General features: G+C 40.7%; 2 protein-coding genes across 5 annotated transcripts in view; both read right to left on the bottom strand.

Annotated features, from left to right (window-relative positions):
• Positions 1-17,577, bottom strand: part of spen (spen family transcriptional repressor) — a 30,484-nt gene extending 12,907 nt beyond the window's left edge. For 2 of the 4 annotated variants that reach the window (XM_068733695.1, XM_068733696.1), the window contains exons 1-3: positions 13,901-14,266; positions 10,650-10,970; positions 3,624-4,238 (exon numbers count right to left, since the gene is read on the bottom strand). In XM_068733695.1, the coding sequence (XP_068589796.1) occupies positions 3,624-4,238; positions 10,650-10,970; positions 13,901-13,983 (1,019 nt within the window). In that variant the 5' untranslated portion in view covers positions 13,984-14,266. Of the gene's footprint in view, positions 1-3,623; positions 4,239-8,917; positions 10,280-10,649; positions 10,971-13,900; positions 14,267-17,435 lie in introns of those variants that run through there. The other 2 variants (XM_068733697.1, XM_068733698.1) reach the window with 2 other exon arrangements.
• Positions 17,578-18,144: 567 nt separating this feature from the next.
• Positions 18,145-20,682, bottom strand: tmem82 (transmembrane protein 82). The gene is made up of 6 exons (XM_068733699.1): positions 20,406-20,682; positions 20,226-20,298; positions 19,856-20,048; positions 19,269-19,683; positions 18,822-19,009; positions 18,145-18,355 (listed from the first exon to the last, which is right to left on the bottom strand). Exons 1-6 carry the CDS (start codon positions 20,497-20,499, stop codon positions 18,275-18,277), a joined length of 1,044 nt encoding a protein of 347 aa, XP_068589800.1. The 5' UTR covers positions 20,500-20,682; the 3' UTR covers positions 18,145-18,274.
• Positions 20,683-22,856: the final 2,174 nt, after the last annotated feature.

Below are 22,856 nucleotides of genomic sequence, written 5' to 3'. Positions count from 1 at the left end.
CAAAAGAGAAGCATGGACTTAGATGTTGTTGCAAGCTTCACAGTCTGTCAGTTTCTGTAACTGGTTGTTGCCTTTGCCTTATTATTGATATTTATATATGTTGAAGTTATTGATATTTTTACCTCATTAAAATCATAAATTGCTATAATATTTATACTGTATACAGATTAATCATTTTGCAGCGCAACACTGTCAGTGCAAAATGCTCTGCCTCTGAAAAAGCTGTCATAAATTGGATATGTGTTGAAAACTCTAAATCAATGACAAGAACAGCTGTTAAAATGTCATTTTTGTGACTCAAAAGGTGACAAAATGCATTTGTTTTGTCCAATCCAAGGTAAAGGATGGAGTATTAGATTATATATAGTATTGAACAGGCAATAGTATGCACACATTTAAAAATGATATATATATATATATATATATATATATATATATATATATATATATATATATATATATATATATATATATATATATATATATATATATATATATATATATATATATATATATATATATAGTGAACCATTTGCATAATAGCTCATGCAATGCACTGCAAATGCATCTTTCTACTGTTCAAAATCTCAGCTGAAGAGGAGAAAAACACCTTCTTTCTCCCCAATTTATCATCATCATCATCATCTGGTTATCAGTAGAAAAAAATGGATTTGCACGCCAGTGGCAAATTCATGGCTGCCTTGGGCACCTTTTTACTCTAACAGTTCCCATGCCTGTCTCGGCTTTTCAAGGCCCTCTGCTGTTTGTTTCCCTCTCACTTTCTCCTCCTGTGCTCACACTCCCGGAAGTGCTGCTGACGGAGGCTGGCCTGTGGGAGTGGGCAGGCAGCCAGCACTGGCCAGAAATTTCCAGTTCCAACTGGATCTCACGGAGGGGGGGGGGCATTACACACACACACACACACACACACACACACACACACACACACACACACACACACACAGAGGTAGGCAGCGGAAAAAAATATACCAGCCATCTCTTGAAATTCCCCACAGAGCACTACCTTGTGAAACCACATGTGTCGCTACATGCCACTCAGAGCTGTCGACTCGGCTTTTTGTGTCCAAAGGTGATGCGGTTATACAGAAAATAAACAACTGGAGCGAGGGGGTGCATTTATGTAGTGGAGTAAATCCCATGGACAGACACGCTTATGTTTCTAAAACTGCAGATCTCACTTGAATTTATCCCAATTCCCAACCTTTTTTACTACTCAACAATAACACAAATCAACTAATAAATAGCAATACATTCACAAAAGACCTGGACAAAAATATCAACAAATGTAGCAAAAAAAAATTTACTCTGTTTTGAATTGAACATGCTAATTTAGCTGAGGGCAGATCCACTGGCATATCAAAAGTGACAGCCACAGTTTGTGTGGAAAGACATGTAGACCTCAACTTAACCCAAAGTATAGCAGTAATAAACACTTTCAGATTGAATCTTAACAACTCAAAATGTGTGTCATCACAGCTGTTACAAGCAGCAAAGGTCATTTTCCAGGCTCTGACTCCTACCAATCAATTACTCAGTCAACAACCTTATAAAAGCAGATTTGTCATTTCACGAGTACAAAGTTCACTCATACAAAAAGGGTATAAAGAAATTTGCACACATAACAATGGTTGAAAGGTTTACACATTTTTAATTGGAAATTCTATGCAATCTATGTCCCCTGCTGGGTGGAGCATAGCTCAAATGCTGGAAAACAGTAACCATGAACGTGAAGTTTGGCCATATTGTTGTGTAAGCTGGTTCTTTATTGACATTATTTTAAAATAATAAAAAACATATACAGTATCTGCTGAGGAAACAGACATGAAATGGTTTTAGGAGATATGATATCTTGAAATGGTTAATGTTATAAACCACAACCTCTGCATTGAGGGAAGTTGAGCAACAACGTGTTCTTGATAGTCCCCGCTAACCAGTGATAGAAATGAAATGCACAAGCACGTCTTTGCTTGATTGCAAAAATGGTGTTTTGACTCTGTTGCAGTGTTCAATACAGCCGATGTATATGTGCTGGGGATATTTCATTGAGTCCTAAAAGATGGTATTACACAGAGATTAAAACATGAAAAACCCACTTAATTTACCCGTATAGAAATCCTTCCTCTCCCTTCTCTGATGAAATATTCCACACCTAAATCCTCTCTCCCAGTCACACCACTGGTCTCATAGCTCTGAAACAGCTGTGCCAATCACAGTGAAATAAGACAACGATAGCTCAGCAGAACTGAAAGCTTTACCTCAGAGCGTCACAACATGAACACACATCCCCACAAAGACAGATGGAGTTTTATTTTCCATCAGATAGCCGCTGATAGAAAAATAAAGACATTGATTTGGTGAATGCGTTTGTATAATTATATCGTAAACACACCATTTCAGCAATAATTCCTATGTATCTCACCTCGGACATGGCCACATAGTTTAGTAATTAATGTTACACAACAGGGTTTGCACTGCAATGTGTCTTAAGGCTACTTTAGCTAAAAAGAAAGCTACGATGAGCCCTGCTAACCAAACACCTCCCTTATTAAAAAAAAGCAGAAAATCGAGTTATAACGGACCAGTCTGATGAGCGTAAATAAACTGTTGTTATACTGTAGCAGCCTGGTGTTTCCAGGCGGTTTAATGAAGGTAAGCAGCCGTACATAACGGCACTGCTGTTAATTTGATCGTGTGGTCAGTTTTTGTTGACTAATGTATGTAAACTTCCCGCTGGAATAGTGGTTACATAACCTTCAAAACAAGCCAACACTTAACCGTGGGCGTGCTTCACCGCTGCACAAATAGTACTACACCCCCGGTAATCAGCTATTTGGCCGGGGGCCGGCGTTTATCAAAAGCTGATCTCTGGGTCTCCATATTTCATAGGGCCAAACCGATCAGATATTAGAAAGCATGTCATTTCAAGGTGTCATTTTTTGATTAGTTGATTGGACAAAGAAAAATTATTTAAAAAAATTGGGATGAAGCAAGATTACTTGGCATTAGTGGGGCAGCCTTTGAGGCCCCCCACGTGCCCATGCTTAGTACAGGCCTTGTTTGAGAAAAGACACAGACAGCTGATATGTTGATTTTGCTGAGTGATACAAAATGCATACCAGTGACATTGTTTTCATGATTTTCCTGCTTTGCAAAACCTTCAGTGGTCCACATGAACACGTTTTGGGGTAAATGTGAGGAAAACTGGGAACGCTGAATTAAAATCATACCATGAAACTATGAATATATCATGTTTGTATTGTCGTATAAAAGCAAAGACACTGAATACTACCAGGGAATGTGAGATATTAATCCTGTTTTAGCCTCATCAACAACTTATTTTCCATCCTGCTACCACTGTGACCTAGACTCGGGCAAGCAGCAGAAAAAGAAAAAAAAAGATAGATGGTATTTTTAATCTTTAGAATTTGTACTTGAACAAGATTCTGTGAAATGAAGGATTACAACCATTTGAAGCAGCATTTAGAGCGTAGATTTCTTTCTTAAAGTACTCTGTGCTCTGTCCAGCCCTTGTTTAAGACTGGGATGCACAAAAAGTAAACAACAGCCATGCACAGGGGTAGAAATCTGACAACGTCACTCACCTGCCACTCGTACTGCTGCTGGTACTGCTGACCGAGTCTGAACTGGAGGAGCGGCTGTGGGAGCCTGACCCACTGTGGGAGCACGGAGGACAGGTAGCCTGACTTGCCAGTCTCTGAGGAGATGGATTTCGTGAGTGTGTCGAGTGCGGAGACCGGCTACGGCTGTGGCGGTACGACCGCTCCCCGCGCCGACCCCTGTCCTCCCTGTAAAGGTCCCTGTGAACCACGCTGGCCAAAGTAAATGGTTCCCTGGTACGAGACTCGTAGCGAGGCTCTGGCGTCTCGAAGCAACAAGGGCTCCTGCTGTGGGAGCGGAAGAAGCCGACCACGCTGGATGTAGATCCTCCGCTTCCTCCCGGCGTGGCCCCTGCCGATCCTCCTTTTCCCATGTTGCCAGCGACAGCGCTGACGATGGGTCCACTGACTCCTGACGACACCGCTGGACCACTTCCGCTGGAGGTGCCGGACCCGCTCCCGGTTGTGCTCAGAGTCCTCTCTCTTGCATCCCGGTAATAGTCTGTTTCATAGTGCCGCTGGCGTTCAAAACTGCTACCGGGGCGCTCGTGGTGTCCATAGGCACTGTGATCGTACGCCCGATCCCGACTTTCGGCCGTCCTAACAAAATGAAAAGAAAGAACATCACATTACCGTTACATTCAAGACAGCCGCTAGCATCAGACACTGGGCAAACAGAATCATCAGGTGTCTCTGGTGGGGTTTTACTTAATTAGACACATGGGAAGACAGGGCACTTAAGTGTTTGGAGAAGGAAAGTTTCTAAGCATCTAAAGAGATCTTTTCCAGCCTACAGACCAAATTACAAGGGGATTCAGTTGACGAACTGGTTGAGACAACTGAGCTTGTTTGAACTGCATATGGCTCGGAGATGAAATGTATCAGATCCTTCTGCCACAAAGAGGCTGTCAGGTCTTTCACGAATCAGCTTGGAGGTGTTTACACAACACTTGTACTGTTTAAAACTGCTTTTCTTTGAATGCAGATGTGTTATAAATCAATGGTTTATCAGTTCAAGCATCAAAGAGATATGTAACTATACCCTATTGTAAACTGCACACACTATAATGAAAGTACAATAAACATAGGATTGCCGGAAGAGATTTTTTAGCAAAAGGCATGCATTCAGTTTTTAAAAGGAATAGAAATCTGCAGATTATTTGAAAGTATAATTGCAGGATATACGACTTCGACAAAGATTTCTTATAATACAAAATAATAACATGAGAGATTTATGCCTTTATAGATTGTTAAGTCATTCTGGTCTTGTAACTATAACAAAAGCCACTTTCTGAGACATTTGATCATTTATCTGAGAGGTTTTGTTGAAGGTTTTTGGATGTGACTCATGATGAGCCTTTTGTTTATAATGTTACACAATTTAACACCACTTGTTCTCCTGAAAAAAAAGGTCTTCAAATCATCTTCTACGAAGACGCATATTAGAAAAAGGTGCCATTAAGGACATTCTGCTCAGACCCGAACATCCTCGTTCTGAATAAAGCAATCAAGAATTTAATTTGGCAATACGACTGCTGTGTCATTACAGCAGTCATATTACCCAACGCCCAGTAATGAGCGGGACAGGACAGCAATTACGACTGTTTGAATTCAGATGAAATTATAATCAGCAAATTAGCCGTGACGTTCCAACACGGGGCGGTTTGTGGTTTAATTTAACAACACTTACAAACCCTCTATGGTTTATTCTTTTGTCCATTTCAAACAAGAGGATGGAAAAATATTAAGAGACTGTTCCAGATGTTAACGGTCAACCTCAACTGTCGAAATGGTAAAAACCTTCACTGCAGTACATTTGAGATTTTAAATATACATAAACAATTTGAAAAAGTTACTTTCAATCGAACAAAAATACTAATTCCAGATGTCGTGTTTTTACTATGTGACTATATAAGAATAAATTGTTAATAATCTATGCCTATGTAATCACAGAAGTCAAAGCATTCTAAGTGGAAAAGAAATGATGTAATGTCATGTTCAAACCAGAACTCATGTAAACATGGCTGGTAAAACCAACCGACATACACAGCATCTTGTTGGACTAGTATTCTAATGCCCATATTATCTAACGGCAACTTCCTAGAAGGTAGTGAGGGCAACATTTTAAGACCCCCACTTCCTCCTTCTCCCATCCCCAATATTTCCTGCCAATGTCTTCCAACAAAGGAATAAAGTATTATAGAACTTGAACTAGACAACATGACTAGAAATTAAGCTTATGATATCAAGTGTGAGAAAGAAGGTAATCAAGCCAATTCCCTAAATGGGATTTGCAAATTATCCTTGCTGATAATTGATAAAGGCATCCAAACCTTTCGGATCTTTGTGATTTGGAACATCAGAGATGTTTTAATTACATCTGTGAATAGATCTGTCTGTGCAAATGTTTTGCTTGCTGGGTTACATGCTGCTTAACCGTCTATGCCAACAAAGCATAAATCAAAGACATGAAGAAACTTCTGAAACCGTTAATCTCATTAAAGAGAAGTCAGCAGCAGCCTTTGGTGGTGAAAATGAGGCCACTATGCTTTTTGTTTTCAATCTCAAGCAAACATTTGTAATTAATTTGATAGGCTTCCTTGCATTATGTTTTTAGTTTTATGGTTTTTCCAACTTTCTTGTGCTACAACTTTGAAAGATATTTCACTAGAAATCCTACAAATTGTTTTGGATGATGTGGGAAACAGGTCCCAGTCTGAGCTTTAATGTGGGTTATACAAGGGGCTAACAGGAGGCTGCTGCCATTTCTCTGAAGATATATGGCACATCGCTGCATCGCTGATGCCCTGTCATGTCCTGAAAGGCATTTTGGTAAATGATCCATAAGATGAGTTTCTTAAAATGCCCAACCTGACCTTTACAACTGACTGAGAATGTGTTACTCATATTCACAGGCCTTTCTTGAGGACTTTGATGGACTGCATTCATCCACTAAGCTTAACCTTTTGTTTTTTTTTAACCCTTTCAAGGATGCACAATTTAGGCTTTTGTTTTAACCGTGCAAAAATACAAGTCCACAGCGACTCCCAACGACTAGGGTTAGTGACAATAATTTAAGTTTTGTGGGTACTCTGTGTAAAACATTAACATAAATGTAACCTATAGACAAAGAACAACCTCAATGTATTAGCTCATAAATGGAAGTCATTCATTAAATCTTTCCAACAAAAGGCCTTTGCCATGGGGCACGAGAACAAAAGGCTGCATGGGATGCACATAGTCTACTGGATGTTGAGGATAAATTGGTTGGATGAGCTAGCACTATGTCTGTATTTCACTGCACTATACAAAAAGTACAGCGGGTCAGGGGCAAATTCTGTTTCATCTTATTTGATTTAATCATCCGTCTGCTGGATTCATGAATAACATCTATGGTATAACGATGTCTGCAGTGAAATTGATGGATTACCTTGACCCCTAGATGCTCCCGAAAATGCTAATTTGGTGGCGCAGGCTCACTGCTCAATAGATAGCCTTCAATTTCACTTCAATTTCACTTTACACAAAACAGGCTCTACATTATTCATGGAGCTTAAAATAATTCAGTTGGACTTTTTTTTTGGCAGATTTTCCATCAGTGTTTGATTATTAGTCTGCTCTGGTGCATGCTAAGCACATCAACTGTTTTGGGATTACGGGAACAGCATAATTATATGGATGCATTCCAGCAGCATGCTAAAAAAGCATCTTATGTGGAGACTCAAGTAGGGGCAATACATGCATAGCAATTAAATTCTACATTTCCAAAACTATTTATACATAGTTCAATGTTAAATATCCTAACAGTTAAACTGTGCAGCTCTGGAGCACCCTGTTGTCCTTGGAGGCTAAAGTACAAAGCACAGAGTCTTGGTTGGACTTCTATCACCTTATGTCATGATATTGATATTGTATTGATATATATATATATATATATATATATATATATATATATATATATATATATATATATATATATATATATATATATATATATAGTGATATAGTATATATTATCGGAAACTCAATGGAAAAATAGTTAATTAATCAAATAATTGAAAGATCTGTTTTGGTTAATCCAGTGAATAAACTACGAATTAAGGTGATCCATCAAACTGAAGCAACCATCCTGTAAAGACAGCACTGCCATGAATCAGTCCTGTGTATTGATTTGCAATGTTCCCCTCAACAGTCCAATACAATTAAAAATTAAAAAAGGCACAGATAGCACAGTATAAATGGTAGAGAAAAATCTCTGACCGTTGGGAAATTTCTACCATATCACGGCAATTATCGTGTTATTGACCAACCCTACATGGAGACGTTAAACTCCAGTCGGGGACTTTGGGTGGATGTAATCTCTCTATCTGCCTATTTCCTGACAAGGACTGTGGCCAACTCACGAATAAGAGTGAAATTATACAAAAAATAATCTGAAATGTGTTTTATTTCTCAGGAGTGTAACAATCAAATGTTGAATCTGCACCCTGTGACAGGTTATACCGCATTCATATTCTTCTCTTGTCCCAGAAAAAGGAAGCTGAGAACATTTTAAAACTGCAGCTTTTTTTTTGCAGGAACAAAAGATACTGGTGCTGGAACTAATGAAAATTATCATTATTGATGAATATCATGATTATTATTTTTAATTAAATCAATCAATCATTTAGTATAAAAAGTGGTTTTGTCCATGTTTTTCCCCCCAGAGCATTCTGTCTCACTGTTTTTTAAGACGTTATAGAATGTACACACTGTATGGATATTCTTCTATTCTTTATCTTTAAAAATTGTACCCTGTTATCTTTTTTTAAATCCTTTTATTTCTTACTCCTATTCTTATGGGAGTATTCTCTATTCTTATTATTATTGTAGTGCCCCACCCCCACTTTCCACTGCACATATTGTAAATACAAGTATGTGACAAATCTTTGAGTCTTTGAATGTATTGAATCTTCCACAGCCCAGTCCTCGTGTTATATTATATTATATTATATTATATATACATATTTTAAACCTTGAATAACAGCTGAAATGGTGGATCTGGGTCTATTTATCTGAGGAGGATGGGGGGAACGGGAGCTGACGGTGGGGTCAGGTCAGAGGAAGAGAAAAGGAAAACAATACAAGATAAGGTTAAGATTTCGGCATATAGACACACAGGCAGTAGTAGCAGTCTATGTGCCGGATACTTTGGTTAGTGGGGAAAATGGAGAGAGACAGGGGTTCAAACTAGGGGGTTAGAGAGGACAACTAAAATACACAGGGCAGGACATACCAACCTTTTGAGAGAGTGGTAACTTGACCTATTATTCCAAATACAATCTAGGGAGATAGAACTTTGTGAGCAGAAAAAAAATGGGCAAAAATGTTGAGAATATTGAGAGGGAAAAAAATATGAAGCAAAATCGTTCACATTAGAAAATGTAATCCTCATCTTCAGGGCAAGGGACATCTTATACTTAGACGAGTGTCAGTTTTAATTAAAACGCTGAAAACATAGCTGGCCTTGTACGGATCCAGGGTAGGATGTTTTGTATGCTGGAAAATGTCAATTTGAGTCCACATAACCATCCAAACGCAGGGGGAAAATGAGTCCAGTGAAATTAATACATGATATCCATAAGTCCCTCTTCAGAAAGTAGTGCACAACTGATACCCCAACAGCAATGATGGAAAAAAATTAACTCTTGCATCTTCAATTTGTGAAGTCTTGGGCATTCCACATTGGTCACACGGTGCCCAGTAGTAAAGTCGTCAAATTCCTTTCGCAGAGGGAGGGAAAGATTAAGAATAAAGAACATGTCTCTTAATGGTAATCCAGATTCTTGTTTTTAGCAGCACCATATTCATTCCCAGGGTGGAAGAACATTCATAACAGTTCTGAAGCTCATGGGTGTTCATGTCTGCTGTCTGTCTCCTTTGCTGTCCAAACCGAAGCCGAGTCAATGTGAAATGCAGTTCATTGGTGCAGCTTTGTTCATCGATTCTGTGAGCGTTTGTATCCATATTTAAATTATAGTTCCACGTTCGGGAAAGGAGCCGGTAATCCACAGACGTGAGGTAGGTTATCTCCAGCTGCTACTTTTCAGTCTCAATTTCCAGCATTCTTCTTTGAATTGTACGATCCAAACATAGTCCGTGTTGGTCCTCATTAAATCTGGAAGTCTCAGTCATCGAAAGGTTAAAAATAATCTCCACAAAAATGAGGCAAGAAAAAAAAAATGTGCTCACTGTTTTTGTTGTCTGTACTTAGTTGAGATCACCAGTAGAGGTCTCCCAGCACTCAAATTGTAATGCCCTGATTTTAGATATGATCCCAAATAAAACAACAAAAAAACAAAAGAACCAAGAAAGCAACCCATACCTTTAGCATGATAGTTTATCCTTAAAGTGCGTTAATCCAACAGAGAGGAATAAATATCCTGTGTAGGTTATCCTCGTGACTCCAGGCCGTAAGAGAAGTGAACACCTCCGTGAGGTGTGCACAATTATCGAAAACCAAATTAGACTAATCCAAACAATGGTGGTGATTTTTGTGTGGTTTTTTTACATATAATGTGTGCTCTTGGTTGTTTTGTTACATGAGGAAAAAGAGTGACATTAATCCACCGAGCAGGGCGCGTAACTCCAGATTAGGGGAATCCCAGGGACGGCTGCTGGACCACTCTCTCTCTTCCCCCCTGCCCCCCCCCTCTCCAGCAATCTCCAATAATCCTGGGAAATTTTACGAAATCCAATCTTTGCATCATATTTTCCACAAACAGATGTTTTAAGATCACAAAGAGAATCCCCAACAGAATAAACTAGTGGCTATTGATTTAAGTAATAGATACACTTGTGTATAATCATGCTTTCATCGCTTATGGAATATATCCAGGTCAACCTGAGAATGCCCGCCTCCCCCACCTCCACCCCAAACAAGTAAATGAATAGATGGTGGGAAGATGCTTGGCGGTAAGTTGTAAGAAACCACGGTTTCCCCCCGTCTTCAGAGAAACTTTGTCCACTTACCCGTCTAGTCTGCGTTCATAGCGTCCATCTCTGCTGTGGAGCGACGCGGGGGAACCATACACGGTCCCCCCTGCCGCCCTTGTGAACCCTGATACATCCCGGGCACGAGAACCTAAGGACAGACTATCGTCCAGTCCTCTTGCTGCAGTAGGAATTGTGCCTGGTTCATTGTAATCAGTGCGCAGGTCTCTGTCCCCCATCTTGTTGATAGCATTATGAGCCTTCTGAGCACTCTTAATGTCCACAAAATCCACAAAGGCTGCGACTCCACCTTCTGAACCCCGCTTGGGCAGGACCTTGACACTCTCCACACGTCCATATCTGAGGAGAAAACAATGGAGGTGATCACTAGGTTTTGAACTGCAATTATGGGGTTTTAGTGTTTATGAATTTCTAAACAGTGTTCAGTTTTAATTAACAGCAAAAATTATGCAGTTTCCTAAACGGTGACACCTTTTTTATTTTATTCTGAATTAAATTATGTCAGAGAGCGAGAGCGAGAGCGAGAGAGAGAGAGAGAGAGAGAGAGAGAGAGAGAGAGAGAGAGAGAGAGAGAGAGTGAGTGAGTGAGTGAGTGAGTGAGTGAGTGAGTGAGTGAGTGAGTGTGTGTGTGTGTGTGTGTGTGTGTGTGTGTGGTAAGGTGGCTTTGCTTCCCTTATGTTCTGCTCTGTGGTACTTTCTTTCAAGGCAACAGTAACCCAGCAACTGGCACATTGCATGTTAGCAAATGTATATATTTTCTGACATTAGCATGTTGTCTAGGAGGAGGGGGGTGCTCATAATATAATAGCGCACGGATGAGGTTTGGGCAGAACAAAAAGGAGAGATGTGACATTTACCGATTTGCTTTGTGTGGGTTTAAAAAATTCAATTCAAATGCAAAAATGCATTATGCATGTCTATATAGCTTCTTCTGTTGCATTATTAGCAAAGTACTTTTGGTTCAATTCTACATTTATATCATCATTCCACCTGTTTTTAACAAAAAACAAGGTATACTGTTTTATTGTTGCTGTTTTTATTATTATTATTATTATTAATAATAATATAAACTGATGGGACAAGATGTACAAGCCCAGTCGGGGGTTACAAAGCCTGCTATCATCTTTGTGCGTTGACACCCCCCCCCCCCCCCCGAAGAAACTATTCTCCGACGGACAGACAGTAGGGTGCCCATAAATTTATTGGCATGCCAGTTCCCAACATTGAACAGCCTCCGACGCCATTTTAGAAAAGCTGTTCACACTGCTTACTCATTCTGCCGTCCCCCATCTTCAATGACTTCTATCACACACTGGGCTGTCATGCACCTGCAGACTCCGACTACCTCTGGGTTAACGCTGGAGCTGAGGCAGCGTGCTGAAAGCGACTCGCAGATTCAGTTCTCCGGCCGCCCCCCATCCGCTATTGCAAGAACATGCTGCCAGTCACCATCCCCCCCAAAAAAAACATAACGCTACGCACATCATAGCACGGGCTTATGTAAATAAAACGGCATATAGGTATCCCATTATTGTGCGAGGCTGCATGAATCACTGACCATGTTTGCAGTTCACTCGCTGCATCCCTCTACCGTAAATAACAAGACCGAAGAGAGCGCAAGGAAATTGTGGTATCATCCGTTTATATATATATATATATATATATATATATATATATATATATATATATATACACACACACACACACACACACACACACACACACACACACACACACATTGAGGGACTAACGTGCCTCACCGTTACAATTTCGTTAAACAGACATGGGTGATTTCTGTTGGTAATTTAGCAGCCTTCGCCCGATATGGCGACGCGCCTACACGCTGAAAAACACCAGTCTACCTATGTCATATAGGTAGACTGGTGTTTTTCAGCGGTCTGGTCTCCGGCGCATATGGACGGAGAGGCGGGCTGCTATTTCCTTGACAGCCGGGAAGAGAGAGGCGAGGGCACGCAGACAACCGTGATAGCCCCACACACACAAATCATATTTACATTTTTCTCTCCCTCCGGAGATGACAACAAAGAGCCCAAAGCCCATAAATGGTGCATGGGTTTCATCTGTTCCATACAAAAAGCACAAGTAGGGCTCGATCAGAATATCGTAATTAAAATATCGATGTGTTGGCTGATTTTCTTTCAAATCAGATCACGCTGCGGGCTGTGCAAGTCAGCAGCTGTGTGTGTGTGGGGGGGGCAAACACGGTAATAATGAAGCGAAGATAACCATTTCTGTGTTCATACGCACACACAAAATAAACACGAGTAGCTACTATAACGTTACGATGTTGCATACGAGTTAACGCGGAGCGTTCGATCGCAGCCAATTTGCAACAATGTTTGCAGCGTGGATGTCGCGTCATCTTTTAGCTTTCACTGACTTGTGACATTTAGAAACAAAAAGATTCCGGTTCTTGCAACAGCTACAGTACACGCGGATAAGCAGGTACGTAGTGTGCTAATTGACTGTACTTTGTGCACAGGTCTGGTTGGAAGCGCTGACCTGACGAACTCGCGGAGGATCGCGTGAAAACACCGGGTCTCCGGTTTGCGCTCAGGCACCAGAAAAACACACACACACACACACACACACACACACACACACACACACACACACACACACACACACACACACACACACACACACACACACACACACACACACACACACACACACACACACACACACACGGCGATAGACTTCATACTGTCTGCCAAAGATGCAGACTGTGAAATGCATGGCTCATTACGATGCTAGCAGCTCGCCATGTAGCCTGAAGTTTGTTTACTGTGTGCTGCTAGCGTTGTAGAAAAAGCAACAACAATGTGTTTTATTTTGATGGTACCCAGGTGAAAGATGGCTTTCTGGGGAAAGTCAAGCGGTTACCTGAGGCGAATGAACAACCGCACATCATTGAAAAGGACAAGTAAAGTTATCACTAGCCTACAAGTTAGTAACCGTGTCAAAATGGCAAAAAAACATATGTCTGCCAGCAGGTCGGTTGACGCGTGCTATAGCCGTTTTGGTTTTAATCTCAGCTGAAACGCAGCACAACGTTGGTGCTTGTGGGGAGCTGACAGCACGGTTGCCGAATGGGACTTTGCTACAGAGGGGAACCTCCTGCTTCATCCCGACTTCACTAAAATGTGACACAACACAGAGAGAGAGGGAGATGCTGGCCATGCACTCGTCGTTGAATTACAAAATCCACACAGACACGCACATCGTTCATTAGTGGTTCCACTCACCGTTTGAAGTGCTCAATGATTTTCTCTTCTCGCACATTTTCGGGTAAATTTCCCACCCATAAATGTCTGGTTTCCCGGACCATACTGTGTGCTCCTGCTCCCCTATCATACAGATGAGTTGGCTATGTCAATTTCTTCCCGTGCAAAATAGAAAAGCTTTGCAAAATAAAAACGCCGGACAAGAAACAAAAAAATAATATTCGGCGCAAATCATTGACTGGTCGTTGTGACCCAATGTAAACCATTAGGCTAGATCCCCACACGCTGTTACGGTACTCTTCACTGTTAAAGCGCGATCTTGCACCTCGTGAACGCGCTCCGGACTGTTCCCGTGACTAGGCGCGTCCCTGACACCATGCGACCTTTTGGGTGTCGAAAGAAAGCATGTAGCTTCCTAAAAAGATGCAGCAACTTCGCTTGTAATGAGAGGCACACCGCGCAGGCGTGGCTTTGTGTGTGAACTTCTTTTTTCCCCCCTCCCTGATGAGATAGTCTCCCGCCCATGCGCATGCGTGAGAAAACCCCTGGTTGAATGAAGGTGCTTTGACATCTGAGAGGCTTTGACTCTACAGGAGGATCCCATCAGTGCTAGTTTTGTACGGCAATGTTTTGCACTTTGCATACAGTAACACACTAAATAAACCCGATTTAGATTTTTTTTTTTGAATGTTTGTTAATAGACCCATTTTATATTTGTATCAATGCACAGCAACATCAGCACCCTATATTTATCATTGAGTCATAGGCTCAGGTTAAAAAAAAAGACTGTAGCAGAGGGGGCAGTCAGGCATTGCTCTGTTTAGGCTGGTAGTTTATTGAGGTATGTCAATAATTTATCCCTGACTAAATACTATTAATTACTGGATGTACTTGGTGCTGGGATGGACTCCAGCCTCGTATGAATCTGTACAGAACATGCTGTTTGAAAAATAGATAGCTGGACTAATGACAGATTAGTCACCACTTGTCTCCCGAACTTAGGTTAACATTTTACATTAGTAAAACTAAATTACATGCAGGGATTTAGTCATACATGAGAGTTTGCAGAGTTGACTCCCCTTCATTTAAAGAGTCTGAAAAGGTTGTTTTAAACATTTCGACATATAAACTGGAAACGTAAGCCTGCAGGACACTAAGCCAATTGTGGGTCATTCTGAATGTTAATGATTAGAATATTTGAGGCTGTGGTGAGCTTCAGTAAAATAATGTGCTGTGACATACTGTTAAGTTGAGATCTGAATGAAGTTCAATATCTCAGTTATTGCTCTGAGGTTATGGAACAGCCTCATGATTCTGTCAACAGAATAGATTACGGTATAGAAACGTTATTTCTATGCTTAAGAGATTTTTTTCTCACAAATTGTTCTTTTTGGCCCATAAATTTACCAGGAAATATATACAGTTCAAACAAACTAAAAGGAAACTAATGTTAGGAGACTTGGAAAATCTATGCCAAGTGTTACTGAGACATTCTTTTCATTTAGTTTGTCACCTGTCAATAAAAAAACAGTTACCACATTCTGCACACGAAAAGACTTATAGCTCAAAAGCCCAAAAGCAGTGACTTGTGTATCACCAAAGCTGATCCATCCATTAAACATGGAACTGCTGAACACATCAGTACAAATAAAGAGTAAGGCCTTTCCATTAGTCCAACCAAAATTAAAGCATCAGACATACCATTTGAAAAGATATTCTCAAGAAATAGGACGGTTTGACAGCTGTGGGATTGACATGTGTGGCAAAAACAAAGCATTCAGTCAAACCAAATGCCTTTAACGTGTCTTTGAGTTGACTTGATCTATTTCAGAAGAAGAAACCCCTTAATATTATTGAGCAGTGCATTGTTAGATCTGCTAGTGTCACTGATAAGAACAAGCACCACTTTAGAAGTGTTTGCTGGCTGACATGATGGCACGCCAAACAATACACAAACCAAAAACCTGCCACAGTTTAACACAGAATTGGGCAAGAGAGGAATGTAACAGGCATCAGACAACAAAATGTATCCATATGCATGTTACTTTATCATAATGAGGTTTATAACTGGTCTGATTCCCTTGTCTGCCTTTTGCTTGTAACACCTGCAGTCCATAGGGACAAATAATGCTTTCACTAATTTACTACTTTACTGCTAGTAGCGGGCTACAAAATGGCGTGATGGCACTTAAGTCAAAAACCTGGTCTGAGCTCTGTTTTAAGCTAATAAGTAACATGAGCAATCAGGTCCATGTCCAAAGGTACAAAAGACCAGTGGTGATAAACATTAATGATGGGCAAATAAAAGTGGCACTGTTTTTTTTAATGTCTTTCCTTTGAAAGACTATCTCTGTTTTTATGATACGTGCTTGTGTAGCTTATTTTAAAAAAAAAAAAAAAAACGTTATTAACCTATAATCTGTGGGTCTACATCTGAATAAAATGGTGACCTGAGTTTCAGTTAATTTACTCCGTAGTACATTTCTGCACATACCAGCTGAATGTAACATAGAAAAAAACGATTGTTGAATTGAAGTTTGTTCCAGAAAAGCTCTGTTACTACACTACGGCATTATTCTGCTTCTGTTACTATATTAAGCACGCACATGGAAAGGCAGAAGTGCGCGTGCGTTAAAATGCGGTAACAAGGGACACGCACAACCGTTTCGCGCATGCGTGCAGCGTGCCTATCAGATGAGAACAGAAACGTCTGGAAATCTACTGAGGAGCTGAACAACAACCACTCAGTCATTTCAAATGGGCATTTGCACCGTATTCGGGTGCTCGTGGAGAACGTCCTCCCTCTGTCTACTCAACTCGTCCTGATGTGGAACTGTATTCAGTTAAAAATCTAATAAACCTATGGGAGTACAATTTACTATTTTGGTGGATCGACTAGACACCAAAACTAAATTTCTGCTTCAGTGATTCTCAGGCTTGGATTATCTTGGGAACCGGACCGTCAGGCTAATGTGCCCACTGTAATTTCACACGTCTGTTTTTTTGACAAGGAATGACGGGGACTGATAAAACAAAAAGCTATCTCTTGGAATATGTTCCTGTCAATCCACAGCTCTCAATAAAGACAGATCTATTGGGCATACCGGCGTTAAAATGAGGATGTAATGAGACGTGGGTGCTTATAAATGGTCACAACAAGCCAGGCTCCAGTGTTATTGAGATGATGTAACAAAGATTTGGTTGAAAATGGCGATAACAAGAGTTACAAACATCTCTTTAAAATGTGATATAAAGCGAATATAGTGAGTGTATGAAAACAACGCCCACCAATGCGAGTTGTTGATGGCGACTCGTCTTGTCCGCAGGTGTTTAGAGGTAGTTAATTTCAGAGGAAATCCAAGTAACCTATCCTTTTCTTTGTCTAACGCCATTTTGTGTGACTTTACAACACTAATGTTGTCGTCAGCCATTTTGCCTTTCCCTTTTTTTTAAGTACACAGCCACGGGAGACAAGTCGAAAGTGTAATGACTGCCCTTTTTTAGGGTGTGTTGAGATTGAGCTAACTGTAATAAAATGTAATTAAAATAAACTCACCCGTTGCCTAAGCTGTTTGGAATGGCGTTAATGTCTGCATTTCTTCATGTTTCCAGCTTTCGGTGCCCGCATAGCAGGTGAAAATTGCGAGCTGTAGCGTCTTTGATAAACGTGTATTTAGTGCTCGCATTGTATCCAAACTAACACGTATTTGTTTTACTGTAAAAAAAAAAAAAAAAAAAAACGACGTGAACCGTGTGTGACGGTCTCATAGAATGTACCCGCTGTGAAATTCACAATGTGTGTAATGTAGCCTCCATAATGTCTTCTACATTTATTTGTGTCGACTGTCTTTGTGTGGTTACTGTATGCTCTATAAACGTGAAGAGAACGTGGTACTTCTATTGTTTTAAAGGTAATGCAATACATTCTTGATCCACCTTTGATCACACCAATTAGTGGGATAATGACAATCAGTACCCAAATACAAAACTGTCTCATTTTGACCGTCATCTATCAGAAGGCTGGAACAATGAGGAGTAACTGACATGCCAACATCTCCCAGCAAGAATACAGTATTGATTTATCCAAAATGTAACACAGACTCCTAGAATGACATCCAGAAGGTGTATCACCTGAGTTAGTGTTAATGAGCTGTCAATCACCTCAGATTCATGAGAGAATAACAGACAAGAAGATGAAGCACATTATTCCGTGGATCATACGGACCGTGGACTTTTTTTTAAGATATTTAATTTCGGAGTTGGTGTGATATACTCCTTGGACTTTTTAATGAAAAAGTAATACATTCTAAATACAAAAGTATTCATTGTTGGTGTAGCCCTAATAGGGCTTATTATTCAAAGGAGGTTCCACGTGATGTTGAAATCCCAAAGTGTCTATGTCCGATGCTCCTTCTCTTGTGTCTGTGGTCTTCGTTGATGCTCTCTTTTCGTGTAGCGTGTGTAATCCTCTTCCTCCTGTGTGTACAAGTATGACAGATAAACCATCAATACTCACCCAAAATATTATACAATATATAAATAGTAACAATATTATATTGAACATTCGTGTGGGGTTTCAACTTGGCTCCAATCGTATATTGTTGTCTTTAAGTTTAATCCTATTAACACTAATTGTATCATCCTATTTATTTCCTAGATATATTGAACCCACTTTTTAATTTACAGGTGCAAAACTTTTTAACAAGGCTACAGCTCAGTGAAAGGAAAAGTAGGCTCAGTATTCTGAGTCAGATACTACTTTGACCTGAATCTGTCTTGGGGATCTTGTACCTTCTCCACCTGGGACACAAGTTTTGAGAAGTTCGTTCTCATCTTGGGACACAGTCTAGCGAACACATTGATATTCTGCCCCAGTTTTGGGGTCCCGGTGGACAGAAAGTGCTTTCGGCCCCATGTGCCGCTTCCAGGGAGATTCACTGACCTGTGATAATGCGGCATCTAGCAGATCCTTAGTGGGGATTAGACAGCTGGCCTCACCCAGGAAACACATTAGGATGTGGAGCACGTCAGCCCAACGACCAACAGTCAGCATCAGGACCATTAAACCACCGAGACGCACCACCACTGTGTTCAGGACCGCCTGGCTGCCGGGCATGCGGTGCTGCTCCTCTGCAGAACAATACACGCAGTATTATAAGGGGCATATTTGGTGTAAATGTATACAATTTAGTACAGATATATCAAACATCATGCTGCTCAAATTAAAGATGGATGCAATAGTATTCAGACAATCCAGAGAGACGTGTCAAACTGATTAATTAATGATGGTTTTCTTGAGAAGGGGTGCCGACTATAACTCTGGGGCCAGATTTATGGCGTGTGTCTCATGAGTGTTGTAACATAATCTCTTTTTTACATGTCATCTCACCCTGCATGTACACAACCAACAGTGTGTAGCAGATAGTCAGTGGTGTCCAAAACCTGAGGGCTTCGGTAGCAGAGAGGAATTGTTGATTGATGATTGATATGGCGGCCACCACCGCCACGGAGAACGTAATGACCATCGTCCTGCACAGCATGGGCAGCAGGCAGCGGCCCGACGTGAGGAGGCTGATGCAAGTGCCGCAGTAGCGCTGAGAGCTGTGGAGCCTGTACAGAGACAGGACGTGGTGCAGCAGCAGCGCGGCCTGCCTCGCCAGGAACCAACTAAGCGCTGCGGCCAGCAGCAGGCATAGCCAGCGCTGGGATGCCCCCTCGTGGAGAAAGTGCAAGCTGCAACTTAAGGCACAGCCGAGGGAGAACTGGCTTTGAACCAGCAGCTGCTGCACAAATTTCTTCGACTCCTGAGGGAATAAAGGAGCATTATGACCTAAAACCGATTGAAAAATGCAAACAGATGATGGGTGGATTGTTATATGTTATGAGTCATCGTGATATGAGAAATTCCATAAGTTAACTCAGAAAATAGAGTGATATAGTTGGGAGGCATATTTTTCACATGAATGGTTTTCTTACAGGTCCCGCTGTAAACAATCCAGAGACGGCTCGAAGACAAAACTCTAGCACCACCAGGGAGGCAACCCGGGAGCCCACCATAGCCAGGGTCCCAGTCACGAAGAAGAACTGGAGCTTCCCAACAAGTCCAGTGTTCAGTCTGCTTTGATAACTGGGTGTCCTCTGGCCTGATGTGTCATCTTTATCATTCCAACTGTGGGTTGTGGGGAAACAAATCAAGAAAGAAACATTAAAGTAAAAGGGATCTGCACCAGCACTGATAAAGTATTTTGATGAGAATTGTGAACAACTTGACAAACTGGCCAGGTTATGAAAAATTAACATTGCATTAATCTTCATGCACTGATCTATTACAGGGTAATTTCCTCACCTCTTCTCTTCTAGAAATAAGTGCAGTCTTATCAGGGAGCATAGCACCAAGATCCCACAAGCACCAACCAGTCCTGCAGGTCACAAAACTGAATGTTCAGCCACAGACACACTCCAACCACCAAAACAGTTTAGAAACAGACTGTAGCAACGTGGACGTGAGAGAATACGAGGAGCTCACCTTGAAGGAAACTATTCACCGGATTTGTATCAAGAGTCAACCACTCTGGTAGAAAGTAGGAAGTCGGAATAAGCGACGTAATAAAGGAGAACATTGTGCTGCCTCTGACTTTTAAATGTCACAGGTTTTTAGAAAACTGCATGGATGTAAATGTGATTTTATAAATCACACACTAAGGAACCATGATTAGTGGATATTCCAAATCTGGTTATAAAAATGTGGAGTATCAGCTCAGCTCTATTGTTTATTTCTGTTGTCTCAACGTTGAGCTTTGCTCACGCAGGAGCCTGTGCGGTGCCTCGTACCAAAGGTCGCCAGGAGTGTCGGTGGCGCAGAGGCCCTCAGACCGCCTGAGTCATAACGAGATAGTGGAGGTTATTGCGCCTTGGGAAACGCTTCACACAGAGGATGGCAGGTGTTAGTTGTACTCTCAAGTTGTCTGAAAGCTACAATTCAAGCATTGTTCATGTCATAGTTTGTTTTGTTTGTATCACAGAAGGCTTTATTATCAGTATATTTTAGATATTTGATTTGGATGAAGACCAATTTAACACACGCACACACCAAACAGGAAGAAAAGGGAGAAAGCTCTTACACTTGAAGGATCCCTCTTCCAGGACAGATAGACATGCAATAGACCAGTAGAGCTACATTATGAACAAATGGCAATACAATGTTAAATAATTACTAAAAATATCAAGTGTATTAAGTTTAAAAATATCAAAAGCAAAGTGTAAAAGTCTTACCATCATATTTCCTCTTTTGAGGAGATGGAACTTACATATTGTTTTGGGTCAAACGATATCTGTAGGTACAGTATTTGCAGCTTAAAAGTCAACCAAATGTCTTATTATAGGAGCACCAAGAAAACCCACGTTTCTTTGATTTTTTTTGCATTTCCTGGTCCTATACAAAATGTAAATGTGTTTAAAATGTTACATTATAAGAGTAAAAACAATCTAAAGATACATGGGCTCATATTTCAGGTATATTAGGAGAGGTGTAGCAGGTGTTTAGAGCAAAGTCATAAACTTGATGCCTGTCCATGAGGGGGCAGCAGTGACCAATGGGCAGCAAAAACAACACAAGCCCTGTCTACAGTCTTCCTCTAATTGCTTTAGGATCCACTGATGCCTGTAAAGCTCTAGGCTCTGGAGAACAGGCCTGTTAACAGATGATACAAACACTGTAGCAATGATATCCAATGCATATCACAGAGCCAACATGAGTGTTCAAATCTAATGAAACCTGGAAATAAATGTATGTACGTCTCCATCTCCTTTTGCAAATACATGTTAACTCTGAAGTGTTTGTTGCACCGATCAGAGTGTCTGTCAACGCATACAGAAACCACAAGTCATCCGTTGTCATGCTTTAAAAGGTGCCATATGAGATATTTTAAGGTCAATGGGTTTGATACATTGCTATAGAGCCAAAGAGAAAATCTATGAAACAACAAAGTGATATTATTATATTCAACCAATTCCCATTTTCATACAGGGGAGGGAGTATCGTGAAAATCTACAGCCCTAACTGTTTTTGCTTTGTGGTCCATTATCGATACAGGGTCTGATGAAATTAAAGACAAGCAAACCCCACAGAGCATAAATTGTCCTTTATCACTGGGAAATAATCATATAAGCAGAAAAGCTGGAGTGGAACCAATAGATTTATGACAGGTTGAACTCAGTCAACCAGTGAACTACGACCGAGGTCTCATACCAAGCAGCAGGCTTCCTCAGTCTCAGTCATGCCTTTAAAAGTGAGCAGCAAAGTTTTCTTGGCAGGTTAAGTGTTTAACACTCATGAGCACTAACTATGTTCAATGGAATGTGGGGATGTAAAGTGATTTCTTTTTTGGGTGACAATCATCAAATCACTGCTTTTGAGTCTGATTATTTCAGTTCTGATTCAGCTCTGGACTGATTAGACACTACTTTATAATGTCACACTTTAAGGGCATTATGATGTATTAAAAGTAGATTACTAAGGATTTTTTTGTTGCATTTAATTTTCAAAATGACTATACACATTGATACCATAATCAACTCTGCTGTTTCTCCTTTGTATTTACTGTAGTCAAGATGCTGTAATGTTGTCTTCATCCTCAGTGTGTCACAGCAGTTTGTGTGTCCAGGCTGAGCAGAGAAGTGTTGAGTGACCGGTTGATTCCAGGCAGCAGATAAACCTCTGAGGAAAGGAAGGCCTTCCCTCATGGACTCTAACAGTGCCGGCAGTGTGCAATATGATCGCTGGAACGAGGACAACATCAACATGAACGTAGAGGCATCGCAGCCTGCTGTGATGAGGTGACCATCACAGCAACAGCAGTTTGATGACAAACAACCATCAAATATAAAGTTTTCATATTGTTGAGGATTTTCTGATGTTACTGAAGAACAAACCTATAGAGACGTAGGAAGATGTGGATGAGATAAAACCATATACTGG

The sequence above is a fragment of the Cebidichthys violaceus genome, unplaced genomic scaffold (genome assembly GCF_023349555.1).
Source record: "Cebidichthys violaceus isolate CVI_PGR_0920_01 unplaced genomic scaffold, fCebVio1.0.p SCAF_6, whole genome shotgun sequence".
NCBI lineage: Eukaryota > Metazoa > Chordata > Actinopteri > Perciformes > Stichaeidae > Cebidichthys > Cebidichthys violaceus.
Note: the sequence above shows the minus strand (reverse complement) of the source record. Positions and strands in the feature narration are given on the sequence as shown.